Here is a 24,824-nt window from a genome sequence, read left to right as displayed (position 1 = left end):
CTCCCTTCAGACTTCCCACTGGGTCCAGGGCTCCATCCCTCAGACGTGGTCCCTTTGGCAGCTGCCTTCTTGCAGTCTTGTGCTCTTTCATCAAGAGGCACAAAATGTCTACTCACCTTTTTTGTAACATATAGGAAAAGCAAGACAAAAAGATAACATGCTTTTTTTTTCCCTTACCATTTTCAATATATTGATTTATGGGCATCTTCTGAAGGTGACCAGTACTCTTTAAATACTATTTTAGATTCGTGAATTTAAACATATTTGATAGGTTTCAAGTCATTGCACTTTATACCCTTACTAAAAGCTCAGAATGTCCTTTGTTTGCCAAAGAGCACCTCTTTATTCAGCTTCGGAGTCCTTTTGATGTGACCCTACTGGCCTTTGAGAGCTTTTTGCTGTTCTATGTATTAAGATGTTTCTAGGCTTCTCTTGTTTTCTGCCCAGATCTGAAGTCAGCCTTTTCTTCAGGAAGCTCTGGTTCCTTTCGTTGGGAAATGGTATTTTGAGACCATAGTCTGGGCACTGGGTTTCTGTTACTAGGTTGGGCCTTTTCAGTGGACAGCTGGAAGGGAGGGGGGCATGTGTGTGTGTGTGGTAATGAGTTCACATTGATGTATGTAATTCAGATTGTGGACCACAGGGTTTTTACTTAACATCTGTTTTCTATCTGTATCACCTCTCTTCCACATTGTAAATCCTTCTCTGGAATGCATCATAGAATATCCTGTATTTACTCACTGGCTTTGTCTTACCTTAACACACACAACAGGATCAGAATAATACTACCAATAGTAACATCACCAAATAATGATGTTTTTTCCTTTTTTTTAAGCAGTTGTACTGTGTCTACATGTCAGCTTGTAATCATTACAGATGGTCCTCTCTCCTTTTTAGCCCTCACCTATGGCCTTTGTTCTACAAAACCACCACCAATTCTTAGGTCAATGTCCCTGTAGTCATTTTTGAGTTCTGAGGCTTATTCTTTAATAGATGGCTCAGGAAAGGGTCATGAGGCTAGTATACCCTGAGTCTTTGCATGTAAGGAATAATTTGCCCCCCCTTATTCTTCAAAGTATGACCACTGGTTATAAAATCCTTGGTTCATATTTTCTTCCCTTAGGTATCTTAATTATTCTGTTTCTTTTTTTTACATAAAGCATTGCTGTCAAGAGTCTGATCGTAATTCAGTTAATCCCCATCTGAGTCACATGCTCTTTGCCTAGATGCCCAATGAATTTTTTTTTTTTGACCCCAAGTAGTTTTACTAAAGTAATCTTTGCAGTTGCTTATTCTGGGTTGATGTTCTCAGGTTCATTCACAGTGTTCTGTTGTGATACGTAGTTTCATCAAAGATCAGACAAGGACTCCTAGGTGACCGTTTGTGGTACTTTGCTGTCGCCCCGCCTGGATTCTCCTTGGGAAGCCCTGCCGCCGTGCGTGGGCTCGAGGCCTGTCCGCAGCACCCTCGCCTTCCCGCGGTGCCTCGCACGCCTCAGCTCTCGTCCTTGCACCTTCTGTTCTCCTAAGCCTGCTTCTCCTGCGTTTATTGGCTCTTGGGTTCCACTGCAGTTTTCTCTTCAGATTTGCTTTCCTTCGTTCCCACTTGGAGTTCTGCCGCCGCGCTTCCGTTTTCCCATCCCGGCTGAGGTGCTTCCGTGTCGCGTGTCGTCTCCTCCTGTCGTCAGCGCATCTGTTTTAGGGGATTGTCTTTCTGCTGTGCTTTGTATGAGGGGAGTCAGGCCCTTCATTCTGTCTCTCCTGCTCTTAACTTTGTATGGAATTTGATTTTGATGTTTCTCTCCTCTTTTTTTATGTGAAATGAGTTTCTTTAATTTGGGGGCTCAGATAACGTTTCTCACTTCACAAGATTCTTCTGTTTTCATGTAGTGTTTTTTAAAAATGCAGTGGTTTATCTTACAAGATTCCCTGCCTCTTTCCCTCCCTTGTTCCACCTGGACCTTCCTTTCCTTCTTCTCTGCTGTTCCTCTCCTGCTCACTTTCTGCCCCACTTGCAGCACTTTCTTCTTTCTGTGGGACACTGCCAGGAAAGAACCCTAGTAGGTTGCATTTGACAAGTCAGATTTTCAGACCGCTCTGGCCCCTGAATCCCACTCACTGTGGGGCGGCACCAGCGCTGCCGGTTCTAGTTGCTGTGTGTGCATCGGCCCACCGTACTGTCCAGGGAATTGCCTTTGGCTTCCTTGGATCTGACGCCAGAAGCCAGGCTGCTTCCAGTAAGTTACTCTGCCTTCCCTGTACCCTTTCAATTGTCCTAGGCCGCATGTAAAAAGGCGGAAGTATAATCTGTGAATTTCCAGTAGAATCCAACTAAAACACATGTCCTGAGCTGAGACCTTTCCATGAGCAAAGGAAGTTGCCTAGCACTCTTGGGAATTTTTCAGTCGTGCCCTCTACATAGAGTGTATTGCCATGAGATTTTATTTTCCTCATTGAAAGATGAGGTATCTGTTTTGCACATGTCCTGTCTTCCAGTGGAGATCCTTCAGGATTTGATGAGTGGAAGCCTGGGAGGCACGCTTGGGCCGGCTGTTGGCAGCCCCGTTGAGCAGGAAGGCATGGTTGGTCCTGTTTCCTTGCCCCGGAGAGCAGAGACCTTTGGAGGATTTGACAGCCATCAGATGAATGCTTCAAAAGGTATGTGGTTTTGAAAATTGTGTGCTCTTACAGGCAGTCTTTGCTTACCACACATAACTGAAATGACTCAACACCTCCATCCTCTCTGTCCCGTTCAATCAGTAAATGTCCTAGTAAGGTCCTAATACATGTTTGGCTGCTAAAACACTCAAGAACTTCTATCAAAGTGTTAATGTTCATTTTGAGTAATAAAAGGGATTTTCCTGGGGTCTCAGCTAAGCTATAGTCAAAGGAATAATAATACTTGTTTTTATTTTCTGTTCCTAGTTCTTCTGCATCTGTAAAATTATTAATAATCACATAGGTGCCACCAAGTGGCTTCCCTTTTTTGGCATTAATAGGCTTCAGAAAGATCATATCCCTAAGCTAGGTATATTGTATTCTTTTCTTGGCTAATCTGTTTCCCAACTTCTTTTTTAAACAACTTGTTTGTTTAGGAGGCGAGAAGGAAGAGATTGATGATGGCCAGGATCTTAGGAGGACAGAATCGGACAGTGGTCTGAAAAAGGTATTTCCTTCTAAATACACTACCTAAGACCTTGGCCCTCCTCCGAATTCATAATCTTTGAAATTAGTCCACCTTGATCTTGTTTTGGATACCTGATGGCTGTTTTTGTTTTCTACTTTATTTTAAGAGGAAGACATATTTAAACAAACAGTATAATTCAGAGTCCCGCTGGCCTGGGGTTTCTCTGGCTTAGAATACCATGTTGCCATTCCCAGCTCTACCGCGGCCCTGGCAGGGCCGGTCTCATTGAGAAGTTTGTTTAAATGCCCCAAACCAACCCGAGCTCTTCACAGGACTTCAGTACCAGTTCCACCTCACGTCTTCATTGCCCTGCCTTGGAGAGGCTGTGATAGGGAAGGACAGAATTGGAGGGCGACAGCACAACTCAGACCCACCTTGAATATAATTTCTCAGGATCTTCTTTTTTTTTTTTTAATGCACATATTTTTGTTTTACAGGGTGGAAACGCTAACCTGGTATTTATGCTTAAAAGAAACAGTGAGGTAAGGACGTTAGGAGCTGTTTGAGAGAGTGTGATGTTGTGATTGCCAGGTTAGGAATACTTGCTCATTTTGCTGACTCCTGGCTGTGGTCTGCACACTTCCAGGACCCTCCAGTGCCTTTACCTTACTTCCCAGCCCCAGGGCATTGTCTTGGAATTTTGTGGGAGTGTTGCCTACCCAGAATGGCTTCTCCTTCCTTCACCTTGAGAACCCTCCTTCTTTCTCTAAACATGGGCTGCATAGCCTCCTTGGTGACATCTTTTAGTCCAAACACACTGAGTAGAATTTGTTTCCCCCTTTCCCGTGAAGCAAGCCTGACTGGAAGTCACAAGTCTGGAATGTGGCAAATTGACTGTGGGTAACTCTGCGTAGTAATTTCTCATCCTGCAGGGACGCAAGCCGACTTTATCCTTCAAGCACAGCCTTTCAGTCAGTGTGTGTCGCTCTCAGAGTAGCCCTGAGAAGGGCTACTTCAATTTCCTTGAATAAGGAAATCCTCTTTAAGGCTGCGCCATCTCCAGACTCGTTTTACTGAGCACATGACTCTGTATGCAGACTGGAGTGTTAGAGACACGACAGTGGCTTTTTAGGGTGTACCTTTAATGTTGTTCTTTGTGTTTCTTGCTCTTAACATAGTATCTTAAATCCCTGAGGAGCTTTGTTTTGAAATTTTAAAGTAAGGGAATCTTTTCTTTTCCCCCCCGAAACACAGAAGGATATTGTTCTCTATTTATTGTCATTGAACTCCAAATACTGTGGTATCCTAACAGAATCCCCTTCGATGTGCTTATCCTTAAATAAACCTGCTGTCTCCCTGCAGATCTGCTTTCTGTCTTCTGCTTGAAATTTAGCTCAGCTGATTTTTCCATTTGGCGACTTCTTCCCCAGTATTTGATGAGAAGAATCAGATAGGCAGTAGCTCAAGGCCAGTGTTTCCCAGGCGTCCCAGTGCGGGTTACGCAGGACCACTGCTTAGCGGGGGTCGGCTCGTCTTCTGTGACCTCTATTTGAATAAACTTAGATGAGAGTAAAAAGTATTCTCAGAAGAACTGAGCCTGATAAATTAATCTTTTTATGTTTTTTTCTAAGCATTATGAAAGGAATACATGTTCATGGTAGAAAGTTAGAAAAATATCCAATGTAAAACAGTTAAAAAATAATTATACATAATCCCACTGCTGAGAAATAACTACTATTAAATGTTTGGCATTTAACATTTCTGTTTCCAGCCTTTTCTTCTGCTTGGCATATATTTATGTGTCTAAGTTTGTGTAACATAAGTGTGTCCGTACTCCCTGGGGCTTCATATCCTGGTTTGTTCTTCTCCACACTGGAGGCATTTCCCCAGAGAGTATTGAGGCCAGCACACTCCTTCATAGCTGCGTGTTATCATGTCTCCATAGTTTATTTAATCTTTCCATGGCTAATTCTTTCACCGTTTTGTGTCTTAAATGATACACCAAGAACATCCTTGTACATACATTGATCATTTCCTCGACATGCCAGACTGCTTTCTTGAAAGGCCATGGTGCGCCTCCCTCCCTGCCAGTACTAGAGTGGTCCTTCTCAGCCCACTTTCGCCATCATTGGGGAGTATCAGTTTTTAATTGACATTTCATTGGTTTGATAAGTTCAAGTGGTATTTATTTTACATGTCTTTGATTTTTGAATTAAGGTTGAATCATATTTAATATTTGTGTATATTTAGCCATTTGCATTTCTTCTTTTGAAAATTGCTGGTTTACATTCCTTGCCGGTTTTGCTAGTAGGCTATAGATTTTTCATTGGATTTTCTGTTCAGTTTGTCCTTTGCCTTTTAATTTTACATTTTATATACTGAAAGTTGAAGGTTTGTGTGTGTGGTTTCTTCCATTGTGTCAAGTCTTTGGAAAGCTTTCCCTGTTTCAAGATCAGAAGACATTCTCATATTTTTTATGGCTCTTTACAGTTCCTTTTTTACACAGCATTTTATTCTGTTTGAATTTTTATGTGAGCCAGGATCCAAACTTAATTTTTTCCAAAGATGCCCCAATTTTCTTAAAATAATTCATTGACCATTCTGTTCTTCCCTATTGACTTAGATATGCTACTTATGTATCATATACTGAATTTGTGTACGCTGCTTCTGGACTTTGTTCTGTGACATTGGTGTGTATGCCATTTTGTGCCAGTCATTTGTAATACATTTTAACGGATGCTGGTGTCCCTCCCACACAGCACAGTTACTTTGCTTGGTCTTGTCCGTTTTTCGTGGCTGCCCGTACCTGCTTACGCCCTTCGGCGCTTTCAGTTTGAAACTGTTCACACGCAGGCAGCTTGCTGTGTGCTGGGGAGGTGGTCTTATCTGAGGGCGCACAGTGGGACGGGTCCTGCCCTGGCCCTGAGCTGATGTTCCCATTGTGTTCCTTCTGCAGCAGGTCGTCCAGAGCATCGTTCATCTCCATGAACTCCTCAGCACTTTGCAGGTACACACATGCCTTTCTCTGTCATCCCTTCACTTGTTTGTTTTGAGAGAAACAGTAAAAAAGAGGGCATTATTGGCCTGGGTCCTTGAGGTGTATAGGCTGCTTGCTGGTTGAGGGGCCCTTGTTCTGGAGAAGACTGGTTGTCAGGATGAGAAAGGTCACACATGCAGTGGATAGAGTATCATCAACCTCCTAAGACTGGAACTGATGCACAAATGGTAGAATGTAGGTACTGGTGACAGCTGTGCCACAAAGCGTGTAGGATGCTAATAAGCATTTAGCTCATGTCAAACTAGAAAAGCTTTGATATGCTTTGAGGTCTCCATATTCCTTATCTCTGTGATATTTGGATGGGGCCCCTCCCCAAATAGTTGCTGTTTAGTACTTTCTGGGAATTATCCTGCTCACTTCCTTTCTTAAAAATTTAACCAATCCAACTCCTACTTCCTCCCCCCTCCAAAGCGCACACAGTCCCCACCCCTGGCAAAGTCAACAGCATGTGACCAAGTTTAACAAAAACTGTGAGTTTCCACACCGTAGACCTTCTTGTACAGTGACTGCAGGGTTATCCTGGTTTGCTAAAAGCAAGGGAGAGCTGTGGTCAGACCTAGGGTGGCCGGGCGGCCCCCGGAAAGCCTGCGCTTCGCAGCCGGGGTGGCACTTCTCCTGCTCGCTGTCTCCCGCAGGGCGTGGTGCTGCGGCAGGACAGCTACATTGAGGACCAGAAGCTGGTGCTGAGTGAGCGCGCGCTCACGCGGAGTGCGTCCCGCCCCAGCTCCCTCATCGAGCAGGAGAAGCAGCGCAGCCTAGAGAAGCAGCGCCAGGACCTGGCCAACCTGCAGAGGCAGCAGGCTCAGTACCTGGAGGAGAAGCGCCGGCGGGAGCGCGAGTGGGAGGCCCGCGAGAGGACGCTGCAGGAGCGCGAGGCGCGGCTGGCACAGCGCGAGGAGGAGGTGCGGCGCGGGCTGCAGGACCTGGACCGGGACCTGGACGCGCTGCAGCAGCAGAAGGGCGCCTACCAGTGTGACCTGGAGAGGCTGCGTGCGGCCCAGAAGCAGCTGGAGAGGGAGCAGGAGCAGCTCAGCCAAAGGCAGGTGGACCGCGACGTCTGCCAGGTGAGAGGGCCGGGCGTGGAGCGGGGCGGCTCGCGGTGCCTGGCACCACCACGGCCAGTGGCCTGCCTGCACCGAGTCTTTCCCTCGCAAGAAGGGGCAGGTGAGGAACCCCTAGAGGTGGAGGAGGAGGATGCGTGAGGCCCAGGAGCCCTTGAGCTGATGGGCCCTGCCCACCGCCTCCATGGGGTTAGGCTAGAGTGACCTCTGCGCAGTGAGGATGTGGCCGGCTGTCCCTCTGCCCTGCACCACATAGGCCAGAAGGGTGCCTCCAGGAACGTGTGGCCCTGTCGTGCCACGCTGAGGATGACAGGCACCCCGAGCACGCAGTGCCTGTGGCTAGGGGACAGCAGGAAGCAGCGCCAAGGCACCACGGAGAGGCCTGTGCTCTGGACCCGCGCAGCCACTCCAGGGAGAGCCACCAGCCCAGGAGTGCACAGGCATCCGGGCCCCGCATCACCCTGATCTGTCCTGCTGCTGCCGGCAAAGCCTGTCTTTCCCGTTAGCTGGTTCCTCCCCAGGAAGCCTTCCTGGCTTGCAGCGCGCTGGCTCCCGCATTCATTTCTGTGGCGGTCCGCAGTCGTCCAGAGTGTGGAGACGCTGGTGGCCAACGGAAGGCCTGGGAACACACAGACCCCAGCCACCTGTCTGCTGAGACTCATGTCATGTTGCCATTTGTCTAATGATTGACCTTGGACCAGGAAAGGAAATTAAACTGACATCTTCCTGGCAGGGTCGGGTGGAGGTCAGTTAAGCTTCCTACGGAGGTTTTCAAATCCGTGGTGGGAAGCAGCCAATGTCTTTGCATTACTTTTTCCCACATAAAGGTGGGCTCTGGATTCTACCCATCCCAGTGGCATTGGTGGGGCTTCACCAAGGGGCTCCAGGGCACAGACAGTTTAACAGTCTTTCTCCATCTTCATTAACCTTTGGCTGGGATCTTGGTACGAGCTTAGTTAGCTCTCGCCTGCCGTCTGACCTGACAGCCGGGATGACCTCTGAGCCCTGGAGCAACGCTCTGCAGCCTTCGGATGAGCAGCCCTCCCTGCTTCTGCGAGGATGGGAGCTCTTTACTAAGCTGCTTCATCCAAGGCAGTATTAATTCTTTAGGGTGCTGACTGATACTAAGTGCAGTCAGAAATATTAATGGTATCAAAGGTGATATATTTAAAAACCTTCATAGATACTATTTGGGGAAGGCAGTAAATGAAACTGAGAAGTTCAGAATCTTCTCACCGCAGAGTCCAGGGAAGTGGTCCCACCGAGCCAGCCCTCCCATGCTCTGAGCCAGCGTTCGCGGGGTGGGTACCAGTGATGCCCCGGCCCCAACTAACACCCCTTGTCTCCGACACGCGCAGGTTCCACCCCCACATGCCAGGCTACTGAGGATTCCGTCCTTCCTTCCCAGTCCCGAGGAGGCGGCCCTGCCGTCAGCACCACCAGTAGCCAAATCAGTGTCACTGGACTCAGAACTCTCAGTGTCCCCCAAAAGGAACAGCATCTCTCGGACACACAAAGATAAGGGGCCTTTTCACATTCTGAGTTCCTCCAGCCAGACAAACAAAGTACCGGAGGGTCCGAGCCAGGCCCCAGTGCCCTCCTGCACCTCCACCTCCTCCCGCCTGTTCGGGCTGACGAAGCCAAAGGAAAGGAAGGAGAAAAAAAAGAAGAACAAAGGCGGCCGCTCTCAGTCCGGGGGTGAGTTAACACACCAGGCCCCCCGATGGCCGCGTGGCCCCTGCCTCCTGAAGAATGGGTGGCTTTTGGTGGCATGGGAGAGGCTAAGAAAAAGGTGCCATTCAGTGGTGTAAGAGCTGGACTGTCGGAACTTATGCTGTGAACCCCAGCTCACTGGACACTCACAGGCTGTTCAGTGTGGCCCATGTGTGCACAGTGCGTGTGTCAATTTTCCAGCACTTACTGTCCAGTCGAGGAACCCACACCCCCCTCAGTGAGGCAGTTCCAGGTTTCTTTGCCTTTCTAGGCTGAGTCCAGCTGAGTCCAGCCAATGATAATCACTAGCACTTGGTAAGCGTTTTCAAAGTCTGACTGTGTGCGGTAGGTGATGGTAACCTCTAGAGAAACTAGGAAAGTAAAGCTCAGAGAGGTTGACCAGTATGCCTGCTGTCACAGAGCTTGTGTAATTTTACACTGAACCAGGCTCTGGGTTTATGTGCCTCCCCCCTCCCCCCCTGTCCATCCCCTGAATCCTTCTGTTCTTCGGTTGGGTTAAAGAGCAGAAAGTCTCGTGCTTCTGTAGTTAAAGGGAGCAGTATACGGGGCCAGGGTGGGGCTGGGTCATCCCTGAGGACCTCACTGAGGAGGTCCGCACCGGGAACCTCCGTCACCTGTTTGCACCCCAGAAGAGAAGTTTGGGGAAAGGGAGGGAGGGAGTTTGACGAAAAGAGCAATTTGTCTGAATGTCTTTTTCCCTCCTGTTCCCTTTGTCCAGATGGCTGTGCATCAGAAGTACCCGCAGAGGGTGAAGAGATCTTCTGCTGACCCCTCTGGCCGCTGCCCAGCGCCTCCTGTCCTGGCTGTGGTCACCAGGCCCACCACCCCACTGCCCAGTGCACAGCCTCCCGCACGGATGCCTGTTCTCCCCAGCACCCACTCTCCTGTGCTGCCGCAGGCCCTGGGCCAAAGAACAAGAGGTTCTGAGTGCAAGGTGGGGAAGGGGACCTGGGATTGGTGACCGCCAGTGACTCACAGGTCTGGGTCAGCCCTACTGAGGATGTGACACTGAAAGCAGTGGCCCCAGAAATCCAGGGTTCTAGACACATCAGGAATTCCTAAAGGCTGGAAGAGGATTTCCCGATGAAGTCTGAAGCTCTAGCTGCCTTTTATTTTGGGGAACACAACTAAAACTCAAACAGCAGATAGTGTGGAGTTCACCTGTGTACATATGCAATGACCGCCTGCTAACCCATATGGGGTGCACCGAAATGAGGCCCTGTCTGTGCCAGACGCCTTGTTGGCTTAGCTCAGGGCAGGAGGCGCTTGCTGCCTGGCACGGCTCGGGCAGCAGGTGGCACCTCGGCATTTCACCCATTGGTCCTCCGAGGCTGCTGGCCTGTAAGCCCACCCTTGCACACCTTACCCTGGTTGGCATGTACTTCTCATCTCATTCCAGAAGAGATGACCACCAACGGGGATGAAACAGGGAGAGGAGGCTCCATGTGCTTAAAACCTGTGTGTCTACAGCACCTTGATTTTGGTGTTTCAACCACTAAAAAAAGTGTCTCACTTCATCATCAGCTCCAGAAGAAGTCATTCTTGCTTTCTAAGATGTTTGCCCACATATTCTGGGCACAGATGAAGTAGAGAGGGCTTCCTCAGCATTCCCCCTTCATGGCAACACTTTCTGCTTGTCCTTGACCACCCGGGAGTGGCCACGGCTCCTGGCAGTGCTCCTGAGACCTCACGGCGGCTCCCCGAGGGAAGCTGCTCCCGCCGGGCCTCCCGCTTCCACAAGCGAGGTAGCCCCCACCCTACCACTGACCGAGAAGGGGTGCAGAGGAACCTGTTAATCCGCGTGTAGTGGTTCCCACCAAACAAACCGAGAGAGAAGCTGGCCCAGGTGGTGTGGGAAGTTCTCATTCTGTGTCAGAAGGCTTTGACAAAACCTGATTTCTTAAAGAAAAGTTTTACATCTAAAGGTCTGTAGGTCATCATGTTCCACCCTTGAAAATGCACAGACGATGCCTGTTTCTCTTTTCCTTTGTCTTATTTTTCCCACTGTGTTTGATCTGTGTTGGCGTGAGGCTCGTCACCAGCTAGTAGGTACAGGACAGTTCATTGGTTTCCCCGTGAGGCCCCTTCCGCCTGCCGCACTTGCTGCTCCTCACGAGGGGCCTCCCTGGAAAATTCCGTGCTCTCAGTGTGGCCTTTGAGTCCTGCTTTCTGCCCCTCAGGAGTGCGGGTCTTTGAGCATACTTTTAAAAAAAATCTGTAACTTGGTGCTTGTTAATGAATTGCAAGCTGGCCTTGCAGCTGGAAATATTTATCTTTCAGTTTATTTGAAAGAGGTCTGGTTTAAAATTTTTAGCTTAAATTTGTTTTATTTATTGTGTTTGTGTGTGTGTGTGTTTGTGTGTGTGTGTGAATGTATGAGTTTTAAGGGTGAACATATTATATACTAGCCCAGCGGTTTCAACGATCTGATCAGTGCAGAAGGCGCATAGCAGCCAGCGCCGCTCACCCCTCACTGTCTTGTCAAAGTGCCTTGAAGGCCCCAAAGAAAACTAAGGGTTGGGGAAGGGGTCTGTTTCCTTCCCTCCCTACCCCACCTCATTCTTTAATCAAAATGTCTTCTTCCTTCCTTGAGAGTTTAGAGACTTGCCACCTGTGAGCTACATTTATCTGTTTCCGTCATGGTGATTTCTTACCCTTTAGAAATAGACTTTAAGAACAAAACCACCTGATTTTCTATTGAACCATGATGTACCCCACCAAAGACCCTAAACAGCAGAAAGTTCGGTTGCTTCCTCCTGGTGCACCAGTCCATACAGCTCCGAGCTACGGCCATGCCTGTGATGGTTTTCCTCAGATCCACCGTGGAGCTCAGCTCCCTGTCCCTGTCACTTGCTCAAGTTCCCCTCTGTGGCTCCGCATCCCCCAGAGAAGTGCCCTCCTGGAAGGGAAGGCTCTGGTGGGTGAAGACCCCTCATTCTTCCTCGACGTGGACCTGGGCTTCTACCAGGAGGGTTCAGGTCCCACGTGGGCTTCCACTGAAGCGCCATGGACACTTGAGTTTCTGCCCAGCACTGCCCAGCTTGAGGCCGATTGTGAGGTGTCCTTTAGGTCCGGGCCCTGGCCAGCTATCACATCTCACTCTGCCGTGGTTACTTTGGTGGTGATTTTTAAAAATGGAGATTTTGCCTCCACCCACCCCACTGCCTTAAAATGGTTTGCTTAGGTTTTGGTTGGACCAATTTAGAACCAGAATCAGTAGGTAGCCTCCTGCATTCACCCAGGCTGCCCCTTTTATCCCAAATATAGTCTATTGCGCAGAAGGAGAGCTACTTCCAAGACCTGTGCAGTGCATGCCTTTCTCGTTGCACCCCCTTTGAAACTGAACCTGGGGGTCCCATCGGGCTGGGGCAGCTGCTGTCTCGGGCAGATGACCTTGAGAACTGTTCCCGTTACTAGTCTGAAGCTTTGTAACTAGGGTTCTTTTCTGTAAGGAGGGGTTGTCTTCCAGGGTGGCTCAGATTCAGTTCCCCCTGCTGTCGGCAAGCCAGGAAGCCACGCTTCTCCATCAGGCTCAAGACATCAGGTGCCTGACGCTGTGCTTAGGTTCAGGGGACAGGTGGAGACACCATCCAGAGTCTAGATTTCCAGAATCTGGTGAATTTCCTGGAAAGAGGCTATATATCTTCTCTTAAAACTTATGTCATCTCAGTAGTTGTCATCCCAGTTGGGTGACTTATGCACTTTAAATAGTTTTTATCAGTTGGCTTCATTTTTGAGACAATCAGCTATGTTAAGTGTTTTCATCTTTGAAAATGGAGAGGGCTAAAAACATGCAATTTGCCATAATTCAGCCTTTGCCAACATTCCATCCTCTGTCCCCATGAGAGCTGTCTGTGGGGGAGAAATCCTTACCAAGAATTCTTTTGAAAAGGTACGAATCTTACCTTTTTCCCTCGTGTCTCAGGGCAATACCACTAAAAGTTGGCCCTTTGTGCATTTTCTCCCCGATCTGTGATCACCCCAAGCCCCTAGTATCAGTAGTGGTGGTGAGCACAAATTCTTAAGCCCCTTGGGATTTGTCCTACTTCCTTGGATGGGGGTTCTGGAGGAAGGGGGATGACAGAGTAAGCTCTGCTAAGGAAAGGCAGGCAGGGCCGTAACCGTAGAGGCCGGAACACGATCCGGAAGCTGCCTTTTAGGAAGTACTCGTTTCTCTGAGGCGCTTTTCCCTGAGGATCTTGGTGTTCGCCATGGAGCTGTAGTTTATCCCGGTGTGTGGGTGTCTGGTTGTGCCTGGAGCGTGGAAAGCCCTGGGAGGTGGTTCAGAGACAGGCAGCCCCGCTAAGTGAGCTGCCGCGGCCTGAAAGTGGCTGGGAGCAGGGGCCCCAGGCCCTGCGGGAGGCTGTGGGCCTCCGTGCCGGGGTGCCCTCAGCAGGGGAAGCCCAGAAGTGACCTGGAGAGAAAACGGTGGCAGTGGTTGGAGGCATGGGCGCCTTCTCAGCAGGACCACACGCTGTGGTCCTCCGGGGTCGGGGCCCAGTGCTGGAGCTCTAGGTGATCCTCAGAGACAAGGAAAAGGACGCACAGTTCGTTTCATTTGGTTCTTCATGTTTCTTTCACCAGAGCGTAACATTCCTAGCTAACCGGAGCTTTGGAATCTACTACCTGCTGGTCAGGTTTTAAATTGAAAAGTGTTTTAATGCTGCCATAAAAGGAAAAAAAAAAAAAACAGAAAAGAAAGGTTTCTTTCCAAGTACTCATTCTAATTTAATCGTCAGAAGATTGACAGGCCGTGGCTGATTCCTCCATCTCACTAAGGTTCTAAAGACGGGCAAACCCAGAGCTAACGCCTCCTGCCCCAGACCAGGGCAGCCTCTGCAGACGCGGCTGAGCGGCCTGTGCGGGGGGGCCGTGCTGCAAACTAGGGGTGCCTGCGTCCCGGCCTCTGCTCCCCGCAGATCTTCAGCCAGCTTGGACTCACCTGCCTTTCGCAGCCGCCCAGGCAGGAAGGGCATCGCGAGAGCACCGCCAGGGATCCCTGCCCAGCCAGCTTGCCTGTGGTCACACCTTGCCTCTGGTTTCCTGTGTGTCACCCGCCCGTTGAGGGCCTGCTGGGGGACACCAGGGTACACAGGAGGGTGATTACCATTATACCTCTGCTTTCATTCATTGTTTTCAAATGCTATATGAACATTTCTGTGCAGAATTCTATTAAATAAAAAGGGGGTAAAACCCATATGCTGTATAGTAATTTGTAATTATGTATAAAGCAGTTTTAAACTGTAAAGATTTTTTTTTCAGTGTGTTTTCTGGAATTTTACCACAACATACTGGCTTTGTATTTTATTTATCTTTTTCTTTCTAGTTACCGGCTTCAGACTCTATTGTAAAGTCCCCTTTACCATTTCAAAAAATAAATGTCCTTCGAGTCTCGGTTGTTGCTGTGTACACTCCTCTTCCTGTGGGCTTCCTGGAGGGAGTCCCTAGACACCCTGGTTCTGGTAAGGGGCACCCCCAGCTCTAAGAAGAGCTGCTCTCCGAGGAGAACGTCACTCTGGACCTCGGGTGCCCAGAATCAGGAGCGTCGCCGGGCGCCGAGGGGCTCCTCGGGTCCGTCTTCCTGGCGCTCGGACCCAAAGCCTGGGAGGGAGGCTTTGTGCCAAGAGCCAGAACTACTTCAGTTAAAGCAGTGCAGCAAAAATGTCCTTTCTACAGATTCTGTGTAAAGAAAACTAAGTTGGTTTGCCTTTCTTTGCTGATTTTTCATCCCATCTACCACGAAACAAGGGCAACGGTTGAAAACTAATTCAGGAAGAAAAATGCCACTGCTCCACAGGGACTCAGGGTCTGATAACCAAATGCTGGGGCTCGGGTGAGAAATGGCTGCAGTACCACCAGCCCAGGCTGCTATCCCCAGTGCCACGGGGGCCCGTGCCACCCCCCCTCCCCGAGCCCCATGTCCGGGCAGATGTTGGGGAATCGATGCGTGGTGTAATGCAAAGAGCCAGGCAAAGCTCTGGCCTCTCAACCAACAACCAGAAAGAAGAAAGTCCTCGCCAGAATGCCAAGTGTCTGCTTTTTCAGTGAACCTGGCAGTGCACGGATTTCCGTAGTCCTGGCAATAGCCGCCTCCCTACGGGCCAGTGACACCCTGGTCCCTTCTCACCCCCTCACGGCTCTTGGCTGTCGCCGCAGCTCCGAGATCCCCTCCCCGTCTGAACGGAGGCCCCCCCACCTCGCAGCAGCGAAGGGGAGTAATTCCCATGGTCCCCCTTCTCTCTCGCCCCTGTAGCTGGGTCTGAGCCAGGGACGGCTGGTCTGGGAAACTGGGCGCGCGAGAAGCCTCCATTGTTCTCCCCAGAAGAGCAGGCGGAGGCCTGGGGCCGGAGAACACTGGACAGCCATTCAGCAGCCTGAGGGGCCCCCGCCTGCTCCGAGGGAAGGTCCTGTGCCCGGGGCCTCTGCTGCAGCACGACCTGGCCTTGGGGTGGCCTAGAGTGACCCTTTTCTGCGTGAGGATGCCCCCACCTGTGGGAAAGCCCAGGCAGGTGGGTGGGCAGCCACCTGCAGACTGCCTGAGGATGGGGTCTGCGGTGGAGGCTCTGCCCGGAAAGAGAGTGTGGCACTAATAGAGCAGAACAAAAACTGGAGCCAGAAATGCAGAGAGAAAATGAGAGTGCCAAGCAGTCCAGAAAAGAGCTTGCAGGAGGAGGAGCAGCGGCACTGTACAGGTTTTGTTACTTGGAAACAGTACCAGCAGAACCGAGGCGGATTGAGCTGCAGAGCATTAGAAATGAGAGGAGCCCCCTCCAGTGGGGAGACGGGTCCCCCCACCCCTGGTGCAGCTCTGGGTGGGGCTTGGATGCCACCTTCGCAGCTAGAAGCACCTGTGAGAGGCCTCCCTGCCCCAGTTCCTGCACTTGCATTCTTAGGAGATGGCTTTGCTTGTAAAAGCGCCCCCATTTCTTCAGGGGCTGCAGATCACCCAGAGGGCAGCGGAGCAATTCAGTTGGTGCCTGACTGCTGCCCCTGAGGGGGCCCCAGGCCTGAAAGGAGGCGCAGGTGGGAAGGGGTTCAGGGCGTGGGAGGAGTCAGTGTGTGCCCCAGATGTGGGAAATGTGGGCAGCAGGGCCTCCTGGCTGTGCCTCCTATACCCACAAAGGCTTGGGCTGCATTGGGCATCCAGGTCACAGCCGGGTCCCCAGCAGGCTCTGGCTGCCTCCTTTCATAGGGTAATTGTTGCTCCACAGCTATAAATAGTCCCACTGGAGCCTGGGCTGCAGTTCCCTCCCGGGTCCTTTGTGACAAACTTCCCTTCTTCCTGGGAAATGGCATCTGGACACTGGGGATGGAGAGAGGTAGGGGGAGGGCCTCTGGGAGCAGTGCCCGAGGGTGGGAGTGACTCCAAATGGCTCCTTGGGACAGAGCCGCTGAGAGCCAGGCCTGCTTTTCTCTCCCTCGTTTCCCCTTCCCTTTGAGGGTCCCTGAACTCCGCACCCCACCCCCAGGTCCAGAGTCTTGCTGGGTGGTTGCCTGACAACCTGCTGCTCCTGGCCTTCTGAAACAACGCTCCAGGCGCCACCCCAGGGGGTGGGGAGGGACCCGCTGGGGTCACTCCGTGAGAGGGACTGTGTGCACAGGCTGGGAGAGTGACCTTGACAAGTCACTAAACCTCTGTCCCTATTTCCTCTTTCAAAGGGACTGACGGTGCTTAAGTCATTTGCCTGATGATGCCAGGAGATGCCAGGAGGTGCCCGGTGCTGACGTGGTCCGGGCCCAGCACACAATCCTCCATGCTCCAGAACAGCCTGGCCCAGCAGTACCCCGACTCGCGTTCTGCATGCTAGGTGCATTGTATGCATTTTCTTCCACCCCTATCATTTCCAATAGTTTTGTAAAAAATAAAACTTCTTTTGTTGACAATTTCAACTTCAGTTTCAAATGTTCTCGATTTTAAAAACCTAGCCTATCTAGAAAAGATGCAAGGCAAATGTTGCAGAATATGTACAGATTTACTCTTGGAGGATAGCATAATTGCTTATGTATTACACTAAATAGATTACAAACTCCCTCTTTATAACACAGTTAAAATAAACCATACGCTTTTTGTAAATTCCAGCATGAGACTCATGTCTGTAGACTCACCCTAGACCAGGAATGATTGGGCAGGTCGGGCCAACAGGACCTCACAGTTTTGTTGAAGTGGGGTTGGGGTGGCTCTAAGGTGAGTAGGCAGAATAAATTCGAAAGGAGGGACAACTTCTGAATGGATGGCAGGGCTATAAATATCTGGGAAGCCATCCTCAGAATTCTCAGTCTTGTAAGTAGTTTGCAAGAAATGAGGGGAGTTTTTGTTTGTTTGTTTAACTAAAGGTTGCTGCCTGGTTGCAAATCTGAAAAGACAAGGCAACACAGTATAAGCCTAATCAAGAATGATGCCAGCTGGGCCTCGAGGAGCCCTTGCTGTGTGTACAGGACAGAAAGGTGGTTTCTCTTGTACTGGCGTTTTTAGTTGACTGCACAGACCCTTTGGTTGTTCAGTTTACTGGGGTGCGAGAGTACAAGCTTTGAAACATGCTGGATCATTCTACAGTAAGAAATACAGTGTAGGTGATGGTCCTGCACATATGTACACATATAAAACCATGTAGAAACAAAAGTTCAATAAATTGACATGTATTTCCTACTTTTGGTCTATGCCATGTATGTACTCTATATTGTACTTTATGAAACATATATGTAGATAAGTCTATAATAAGTCCATCCAATTATAGATAAAATTTAAGATATCTATATAGATACAGATCATATGAATACTTTCTATTTAAATGAATGTTAATCATAACTCATCAATGGTCTGTGACCACAGTTTGAGAAGCAAAGTCACTGGAAGTCCCTTCACGGTAGGAAAGAGCTCTCCCAGCGGGAGACGGCAGCTCCTTTAAGGTGAACATCACTTGGTGATCAGAAGTGGGATCCAGAGAAGACCCCCGACCCCTGAGGCTGCTGAGCAGACGGGTGCCGGCGCCCGCAGGGCCCTCGAGCTCGCCGCCTGCCTGCCGACCCTGGAGGGTGAGGGTGAGTTTCCTCCTGGATTCTGAGTTCCATTCTCGGCTCCTTTCTCACTGAGCCCTCCAGCTCTGCTCAGAATCTGAGACGACTCATCTTGAGGGGAGCTCATCTTGAGGGGAGCCTGCTGGCGTTCACAGCACGCCGTGCACTGTGAGGGCAGTTAGTTCACGCTCATCGCTTCCTGTTCTCTGACGCTTTCTCTGTGGTTCCTTTTGTGTTCTCAGCTCTTGTTCCAGCCTTTTTAACTATTGTGACCTTTGATCTCTACTGAAAATCAGGAGGCAGGTAACCGAACTGTGTCATGTTAGCGTCTTATAGCAGATGGGCAAACTTACTGATGCATTTCAGAAGTTTTTTAGAAATATATTCTTTCTCGTAATAAATTTTTTCAGTGTGGCGTAAAACATGCTTATTAATAGACCCCAATATGCTTTGTCTTCCTGTGAAAGTGCAAAAGCCAAAAATAGATGAATTTATGTCCAATATTTGAAGTTTCATTGTTTTATCTTATTTGGAAATGATCTAGATAGTCAGTGAATTAACTTAATCTGTCATTTAACCTGTTTTGAGAGGTGGTAGAATCTGGACGTGCGAGCCCTCTTAGCAATTTGTGTTTTTAAAAACGACTTCTTGCCTTTCTTTTTCCTTCCGTCTCTGGTGACGGTGGGCTGTGTTTACACTTCAAAGACATGATAAGATTTGTAACTTGAAGAAAAAGAATGCAAGCTTTTTTAAAAAATAATTTTGGGGTAATTACTATTGAAAATTTTCTTCCTGTTCTTAAGTATAGGGCAATTCTGCTTCAATATCCCGATCTCTTAGAATACCTACAAGCATTTTGATGACCAAGACCCCATTTCTCAGAGGCTTTTTCTCAGGAAAAGAAAATTTCCTAAATAGCATAGATTGAGCAGGAACAGCCAGGTTCTGAAAAGGAGTTGGTCTGAAGGCCAGCACAGTGCCGCCGGGAGCAGGCGCTGGGCCGAAGGCCGACACAGTGCCAGGAGGAACAGCCTGGCTCTGAGGAGGAGTCAGACCAAAGGCCGGCAGACTTCCCACAGGCACGGTGCCCGCAGGAACAGTCCTGCTCCAAACAGGAGTTGGACTGAAGGCCAAATGAGTCGTCTCAGAAAGGACAAGGCCTTAAGACAGATTCTGAGCAGAGCTGGAGGGCACAGTGAGAAAGGAGCCGAGAATGGAACTCAAAATCCAGGAGGAAACTCACCCTCACCCTCCAGGGTCGGCAGGCAGGCGGCGAGCTCGAGGGCCCTGCGGGCGCCGGCACCCATCTGCTCAGCAGCCTCAGGGGTCAGGGGTCTTCTCTGGATCCCACTTCTGATCACCAAGTGATGTTCACCTTAAAGGCAAAGGGAGTTCCGGCAGCTCTCCTGCCGTCTCCCGCTGGGAAGGGAGGCTGGGGCAGCCAAAGGGGCTGGAAACAGACTCCAGTACTTACCCCAGGGCCCTGCCCTGCTGTGGTCTGGGCCAACATGCCCAACCTCTCTGAGCCACAGTCTCCTCATCTGTAAAATGGGGATGACAGCCCTTAACCTATTGTCAGAAGTTACTTGTCCTTCCTCCCTGCTTGGCAGAAAGGGATGAAAGACGGAGGCCTAGATCTCGAGGAATAAGCAGACGTTCCCCTAGGTGAGCACTCCTGCGGCCGGAGGGAGCACCCACCATGACATCAGAGCTCCCGAGCAGTTTCAGACTCTCCTGAGCCAAAGATTTGTCAGTGTTTCATCGTCTCGGGATGTGTGGCCCACGGAAGGCCCAGGAGAGCCAGGGATCCTCACTGACTAGAAACCCAGACCTTGCATCCGGGTCCCAGCGAACCTGACATTCTGAAGGGGTCCACGTCTCCTCTGCTGTGGACGATTGCACAAAGGTCCAGCCAGCGCGGGCGTCACGCCCACACCTGTCGACTTCAACGTACAGTCTTGGGAGCTCCCACGTGTGAACTAACCGGGCTGCTAGTTAAAATGCATCTCCCTGGGCTGACCCCAGATTTAACAAGTCAGTCTCCAGGAATGAATCTAGACAGGCTGCATTTCTAACTTACCCTCTGGGGCGTTTTGTGCATATTAAAGGTGGGAGGCCCTGTGCCCGCCCTCGTACGCCCATGCAGGAGGGCGGGCAGGGGCGCAGGAGGAGCAAGGGAGAACGGATGTGGGGAGGGGCTCCGGTATTCCGCCCGCTTGGAGCAGTGAGGGCCTGTCCTCTCTGCAAAAGGTTTCCTCAGAGGAATCCTGCTCTTGTTCTGCAAATAATTCTCCACAAACGTGTTGGCTGTTTACAAACCCTGCTGGGCAGCTGCAGGACTTCAGGTGTGGAGGTGTGGGTGATCCTCGTGCGACGGGAAGAACACCACCATCGAGGGCATCGGGGATGGTGAAAAAGCGCAGGGCGGCCCAGAACAAATGCTTATAAATCTTGCCTACCTTCGTCAGCATCAGTGCCAAGCTCATCGCTGAGGTCTGGGTGGCCCTGACTGTGTCATGTCCCCGGAACAGGGTGGTTGGACATGAACTGTGGCTCTTAGCATTGCTGCACATTCGAACCACTCAGGACCTTCTCAGTGCCTCCTGTGTGCAGCTGAGGCCGAGAACGCCAGGCAGGATAATCCCCAGGCACCACCCCAGGCATCAGCTCTGCTCGGCAGGCGAGGCTCCCTTCCTCTGTACTTCCCGAACTGCTCCTGAGACGAGCCAGCTCTGTGTGTGACAGCAGCCTGAGCTCTGCGTAGCCAGGGCTCCAGGCCTGAGGGAGGACAGCTCTTTACTTGGGGCCTTGAGTCCCCCTGGAGGCTGCCAAGCAGCGAGGTAAACACGAGGGAGAGTGAGACAGATGTGCGCCCATGGGAGGGGCACACGTGGCACTGGGCCTGGGCTGGAGAGCACAATTTCGGCGCTTCCAGATGCAATGAAAGGTGATAGGCAGAGAAGACAAGGCCCAGACTCTGGTTGGACTGAGCCAACCTCTTTTGGCCCAAGGCCTGCCTGCAAGACTAATTGTGGTGCCAACTTTTAGCTGACTGTCCCCCAAACGCTCTGGGCCATCATGGTCCCTGCGCCCGTCCCCTTCACACCCACAGCCTCTCTCCTGCCTGATATTAGCCACTTGTCTGCAAGGATGCTGACTTCACATGTAGGTAGTGTTGGCCATTTAAAATATTTTAAAATCTCTTATTTCCTCTATATTCTTCATGGAATATGAATTATAATAATATTAAACACCTATAATCCCACCACCCAGAATAAACTCTTAAGATCCCCAGTGTTTTCTGTCTGTGTGTTCTTTAAGCAGAGTTAAGGTCATGTTCCGCATAGACATTTCCTCCTTACTTTTCACATTTTGGTGTGTGCATTGGGGTGCTTGATATTGTTGGGAATGCAGGTATTTCCAACCTTCCACTTCTATGAATAACACACAGGGCTATTGTAAAACATCTACTTTTTCCTATTTCCAACTAAGACATGTTTCTTAGAGAAAATGTAGAAACAATAGATAAAATAGAATAAATGAACACCAGCCATAGTGGGAACTTCTGCTTCTAACCAAGATGGATTAACAGGGACCAGATTTCCCTGTCCCCCTAAAACAACCCAAACAAACAGAAAATATATGGAACAGTGGTTTTTAAGGCATTGACAATCAGACAACAACGAAGTGCAGTGATCCTGGAGAGACCGAGGGGAGCCTCAGGCCTGCAGGGGCTATGGCCAACAGTAAACACCCACAGGAAGTCAAGACAGGTGGAATCCGCAGCGCTGAGTACAGGAGAGGTGGCGTCACGGAGAGAGAATTCTAAAGGTGTTCAGAGGGTCTCCTTCTGCCACCCCAGCCCCACGCATGTGTTCATCACAGAACCAGTCGGTGTGCACACACGAGAAAAGTGTTCACGTCCAGAAAAAGCCCGTCCCAAAGGACGGGGGAGCAGCCCCTGAAGAGTGTCCCCAGCACAGCCGGAGTGCCTGTGCCCAGCAGCCGGCCAGGACACGGGGCAGGGGACACAGAAGGGGCTTTCCTTACCCCTGGGGGCTGATTAGCCCTGGGCGAAGCATTGCACCCATTCTGCCTAACCACATCGGAAAAGGAAGACCTGAAAGGCAAAAACTGTTGCCACACAACTTAACTACATCCTGGAACAAAGTTCAGGAATATTTATATGAATATAAAAATATTCAGTGCATAACAAAGTAAAATTCACTATGTCTTGCATTCAATAAAAATGACTAGGCATGAAAAAAAAAACGTAACTCCCAGTGAAGAAAACAACATGAAAAAACTCATTTACCCTGACCCCAAACTGATAACAGATGTTAGATGAGACAAGTTAAAAGCTATTATAATCACATTCCATAGGTACAAAAGGTTTTAGAAACATGAAAGACATAATAAGAGATCCAAATTAAACCTCTCGGATAAAAGCAATAATGTCTAAGAGAAAAAGGACTGAAAAATAATTAGCAGCAGTGAACTGTGGGACAACTTTAAACAATTGGAGTCCCAGAAAGGGGGCAGGAGACAGAAAGAAATTATCTGAAGAAATAATGGCTAAGTTTTCCCAAATCTGATGAAAAATACGACCCCAAAGCTGATGCTCACAAACCCAAGTCCAAATGACCCTTGAGCAACACAGGTTTGAGCTGCACTGGTCCACTTAGACGTGCGCTTTTCCCAGCAGCACCCGGAAGGGGGAGTAAGGCGGCAGGTTCGCAGGTGATCCGGTCAATGGAAATGGAAAAGGGAAAATGTACAAGTGACCCATATTGGGATCAAACCCTCAGCCTTGGTGTTCCTACCATATTTTAACCAACCAAGCTATCTTGGTTACCATCAGAGACGCTGATCTGAGAGGAGCAGAGGAGCCCAGCAGCAGTCAGAGCAAGGAGGCGGGAAACCTGCCCCTTCTGGACGCACCCCTCCCAGCCCAGGCCTGTCCGCCTGCAGGCAGGTGTCAACCCTGCTGGCAGAGCAGCTGATTCACCCTCTGCCTGCTCTCCTTTCTCTACTGGACTCTGCAAACCTCCCGTTTCTTTTCTGCTTTGCAACTCTTAGTTGTATCTGAAGTGAATCGATCTATTTTATGTACAGTAGGCTCACAATAATTAAGTTTTGGGGGGGAGTCCAAAATTAAACATAGAGTTTTGACTGTGTGGGGGGTCAGCATCCCTGACCCGTGCCTTGTTCAGGAGTCAACTCCCAGACATACAGGAAATATGAGAAAGTGACATCAAGTTGCACAAAGCCAGTGATAAAAAGAAAACCATAACAGCCGGGGGAAAAAGGCACATTATATGTAAAGCAAAAGATAAGGATGGCAGCAGATTTCTTGTCAGAAGCAATGTAAAGGAGCACAGTGAAAGAAACCATCCACAAAACGAAAGGGCAGCATACAAAACGGGAGGAGATATCACTGACAAGTGCTGTGTGTCTGGTAAGGGGGTAGTGCCTGGAATACCTGAAGGACTCATACAACTCAACACCAAATAAATCAGGAAATGGGCAGAGGACCTGAAACGAATGCCTTCTTTGGAGAAATTACAGATGGCCAATAGACACATGAAAAGATGCTCAACAACACTAATCAAGGAGTGCAAGTCAAAACCACAATGAGATCCCACCTCACACCAGTCAGGGTGGCCGCTGTAACAAGTGTGGGCGAGGATGTGGAGAAAAGGGAGCCCTCACGCACTCTTGGTGGGAATGCAACTTGGTGCAGCCCTTGTGGAGAGCTGTATGGAGGCGTCTCAAAGAATTAAATAGTAATACCATACGTCCCAGCCATTCCACTTACAAGAATTTACCCAAAGAAAACAAAACACCAGTCTGAAAAGATATCTGCACCCCTGTGTCTACTGCAGCTTTGTTTACAAAAGCCAAGATATGGAAGCAACCTAAGTGCCCATCAATAGATAAACGGATAGAGAAGAGGAGATTCACATATATATGTATACACACACACGATGGAACTCAAATGGAAATCAGCCACAAAAAAAAAATGAAATCCTGCCATTCATGACTATAGGGATGGACCTAGAGGATATTATGCAAAGGGAAATAAGTTAGGCAAATACCATATGATCACATCTATATGTGGAAGCTAAAAAATAAAACAAATGGACAAACAGACATAGACTCAAACCCAGAACACACTGGTGGTCACAGAGGGGAAGGTGGTGGGGGGTGGGCGAAATAAGGGAAGGGGATAAAGAGGGACAAACTTCCAAATATAAAATAAATAAGTCACAGGGATGGAAGTACAGCTTAGGGAGTATAGCCCATAATACTGTAGTATCTTTGTATGGTGACATGACAGATGGTAACTACACGTACTGTGGTGAGCGTTTCAAATGTATATGATTGTCGAGACACTGTTGTACACCCAGAACTAATATGCTATTGTATGTCAACTATATATCAAATTAAAAATTAAAAATAAAAAACAGGTAGTTCAATCAATAGGACTGATGTAAGAGAGAAGACAGGGCAACATTTTAAAATACAGATGGTCCCCAATTTCTGACAATGGTCTACTTTTTTTTTGACTTAACAATGGTAAGTGATAACATACCTTAGAAACCCTACTATGAATTTTGAATTTGGATCTTTTCCCAGGCTAGCGAAATGCTGTCCCATCCTCTCTCGTGATGCTGGGCAGGGCAGAGAGCCCAGCCCCCTGTCAGCCACATGTGAGGGTAAACAACTTTATTATAAATGAGGCTTCGTGTTAGATGATTTTGTATAGATGTAGGTTAATGTAAGTGTTCTGAGCACGTCCACCATCTAGAGGGTGAACAGAGCACGT

General features: G+C 49.3%; 1 protein-coding gene across 15 annotated transcripts in view; it reads left to right on the top strand.

The window, feature by feature from the left end:
- The window catches only part of AKAP13 (A-kinase anchoring protein 13), a 291,101-nt gene extending 274,228 nt beyond the window's left edge, over window positions 1–16,873 (top strand). For 13 of the 15 annotated variants that reach the window (XM_073227241.1, XM_073227243.1, XM_073227244.1 and 10 more), the window contains 7 exons: window positions 2,497–2,658; window positions 3,096–3,166; window positions 3,625–3,669; window positions 6,084–6,134; window positions 6,821–7,249; window positions 8,605–8,944; window positions 9,699–14,378. In XM_073227241.1, coding sequence (XP_073083342.1) covers window positions 2,497–2,658; window positions 3,096–3,166; window positions 3,625–3,669; window positions 6,084–6,134; window positions 6,821–7,249; window positions 8,605–8,944; window positions 9,699–9,748 — 1,148 coding nt within the window. In that variant the 3' untranslated portion in view covers window positions 9,749–14,378. Of the gene's footprint in view, window positions 1–2,496; window positions 2,659–3,095; window positions 3,167–3,624; window positions 3,670–6,083; window positions 6,135–6,820; window positions 7,250–7,502; window positions 7,992–8,604; window positions 8,945–9,698; window positions 14,379–16,639 lie in introns of those variants that run through there. The other 2 variants (XR_012127222.1, XM_073227249.1) reach the window with 2 other exon arrangements.
- The last annotated feature ends 7,951 nt before the right edge of the window (window positions 16,874–24,824 follow it).

This window comes from Manis javanica, chromosome 18 (genome assembly GCF_040802235.1).
Source record: "Manis javanica isolate MJ-LG chromosome 18, MJ_LKY, whole genome shotgun sequence".
NCBI classification, from domain to species: domain Eukaryota; kingdom Metazoa; phylum Chordata; class Mammalia; order Pholidota; family Manidae; genus Manis; species Manis javanica.
This window is presented reverse-complemented; position numbering and strand designations above follow the sequence as displayed.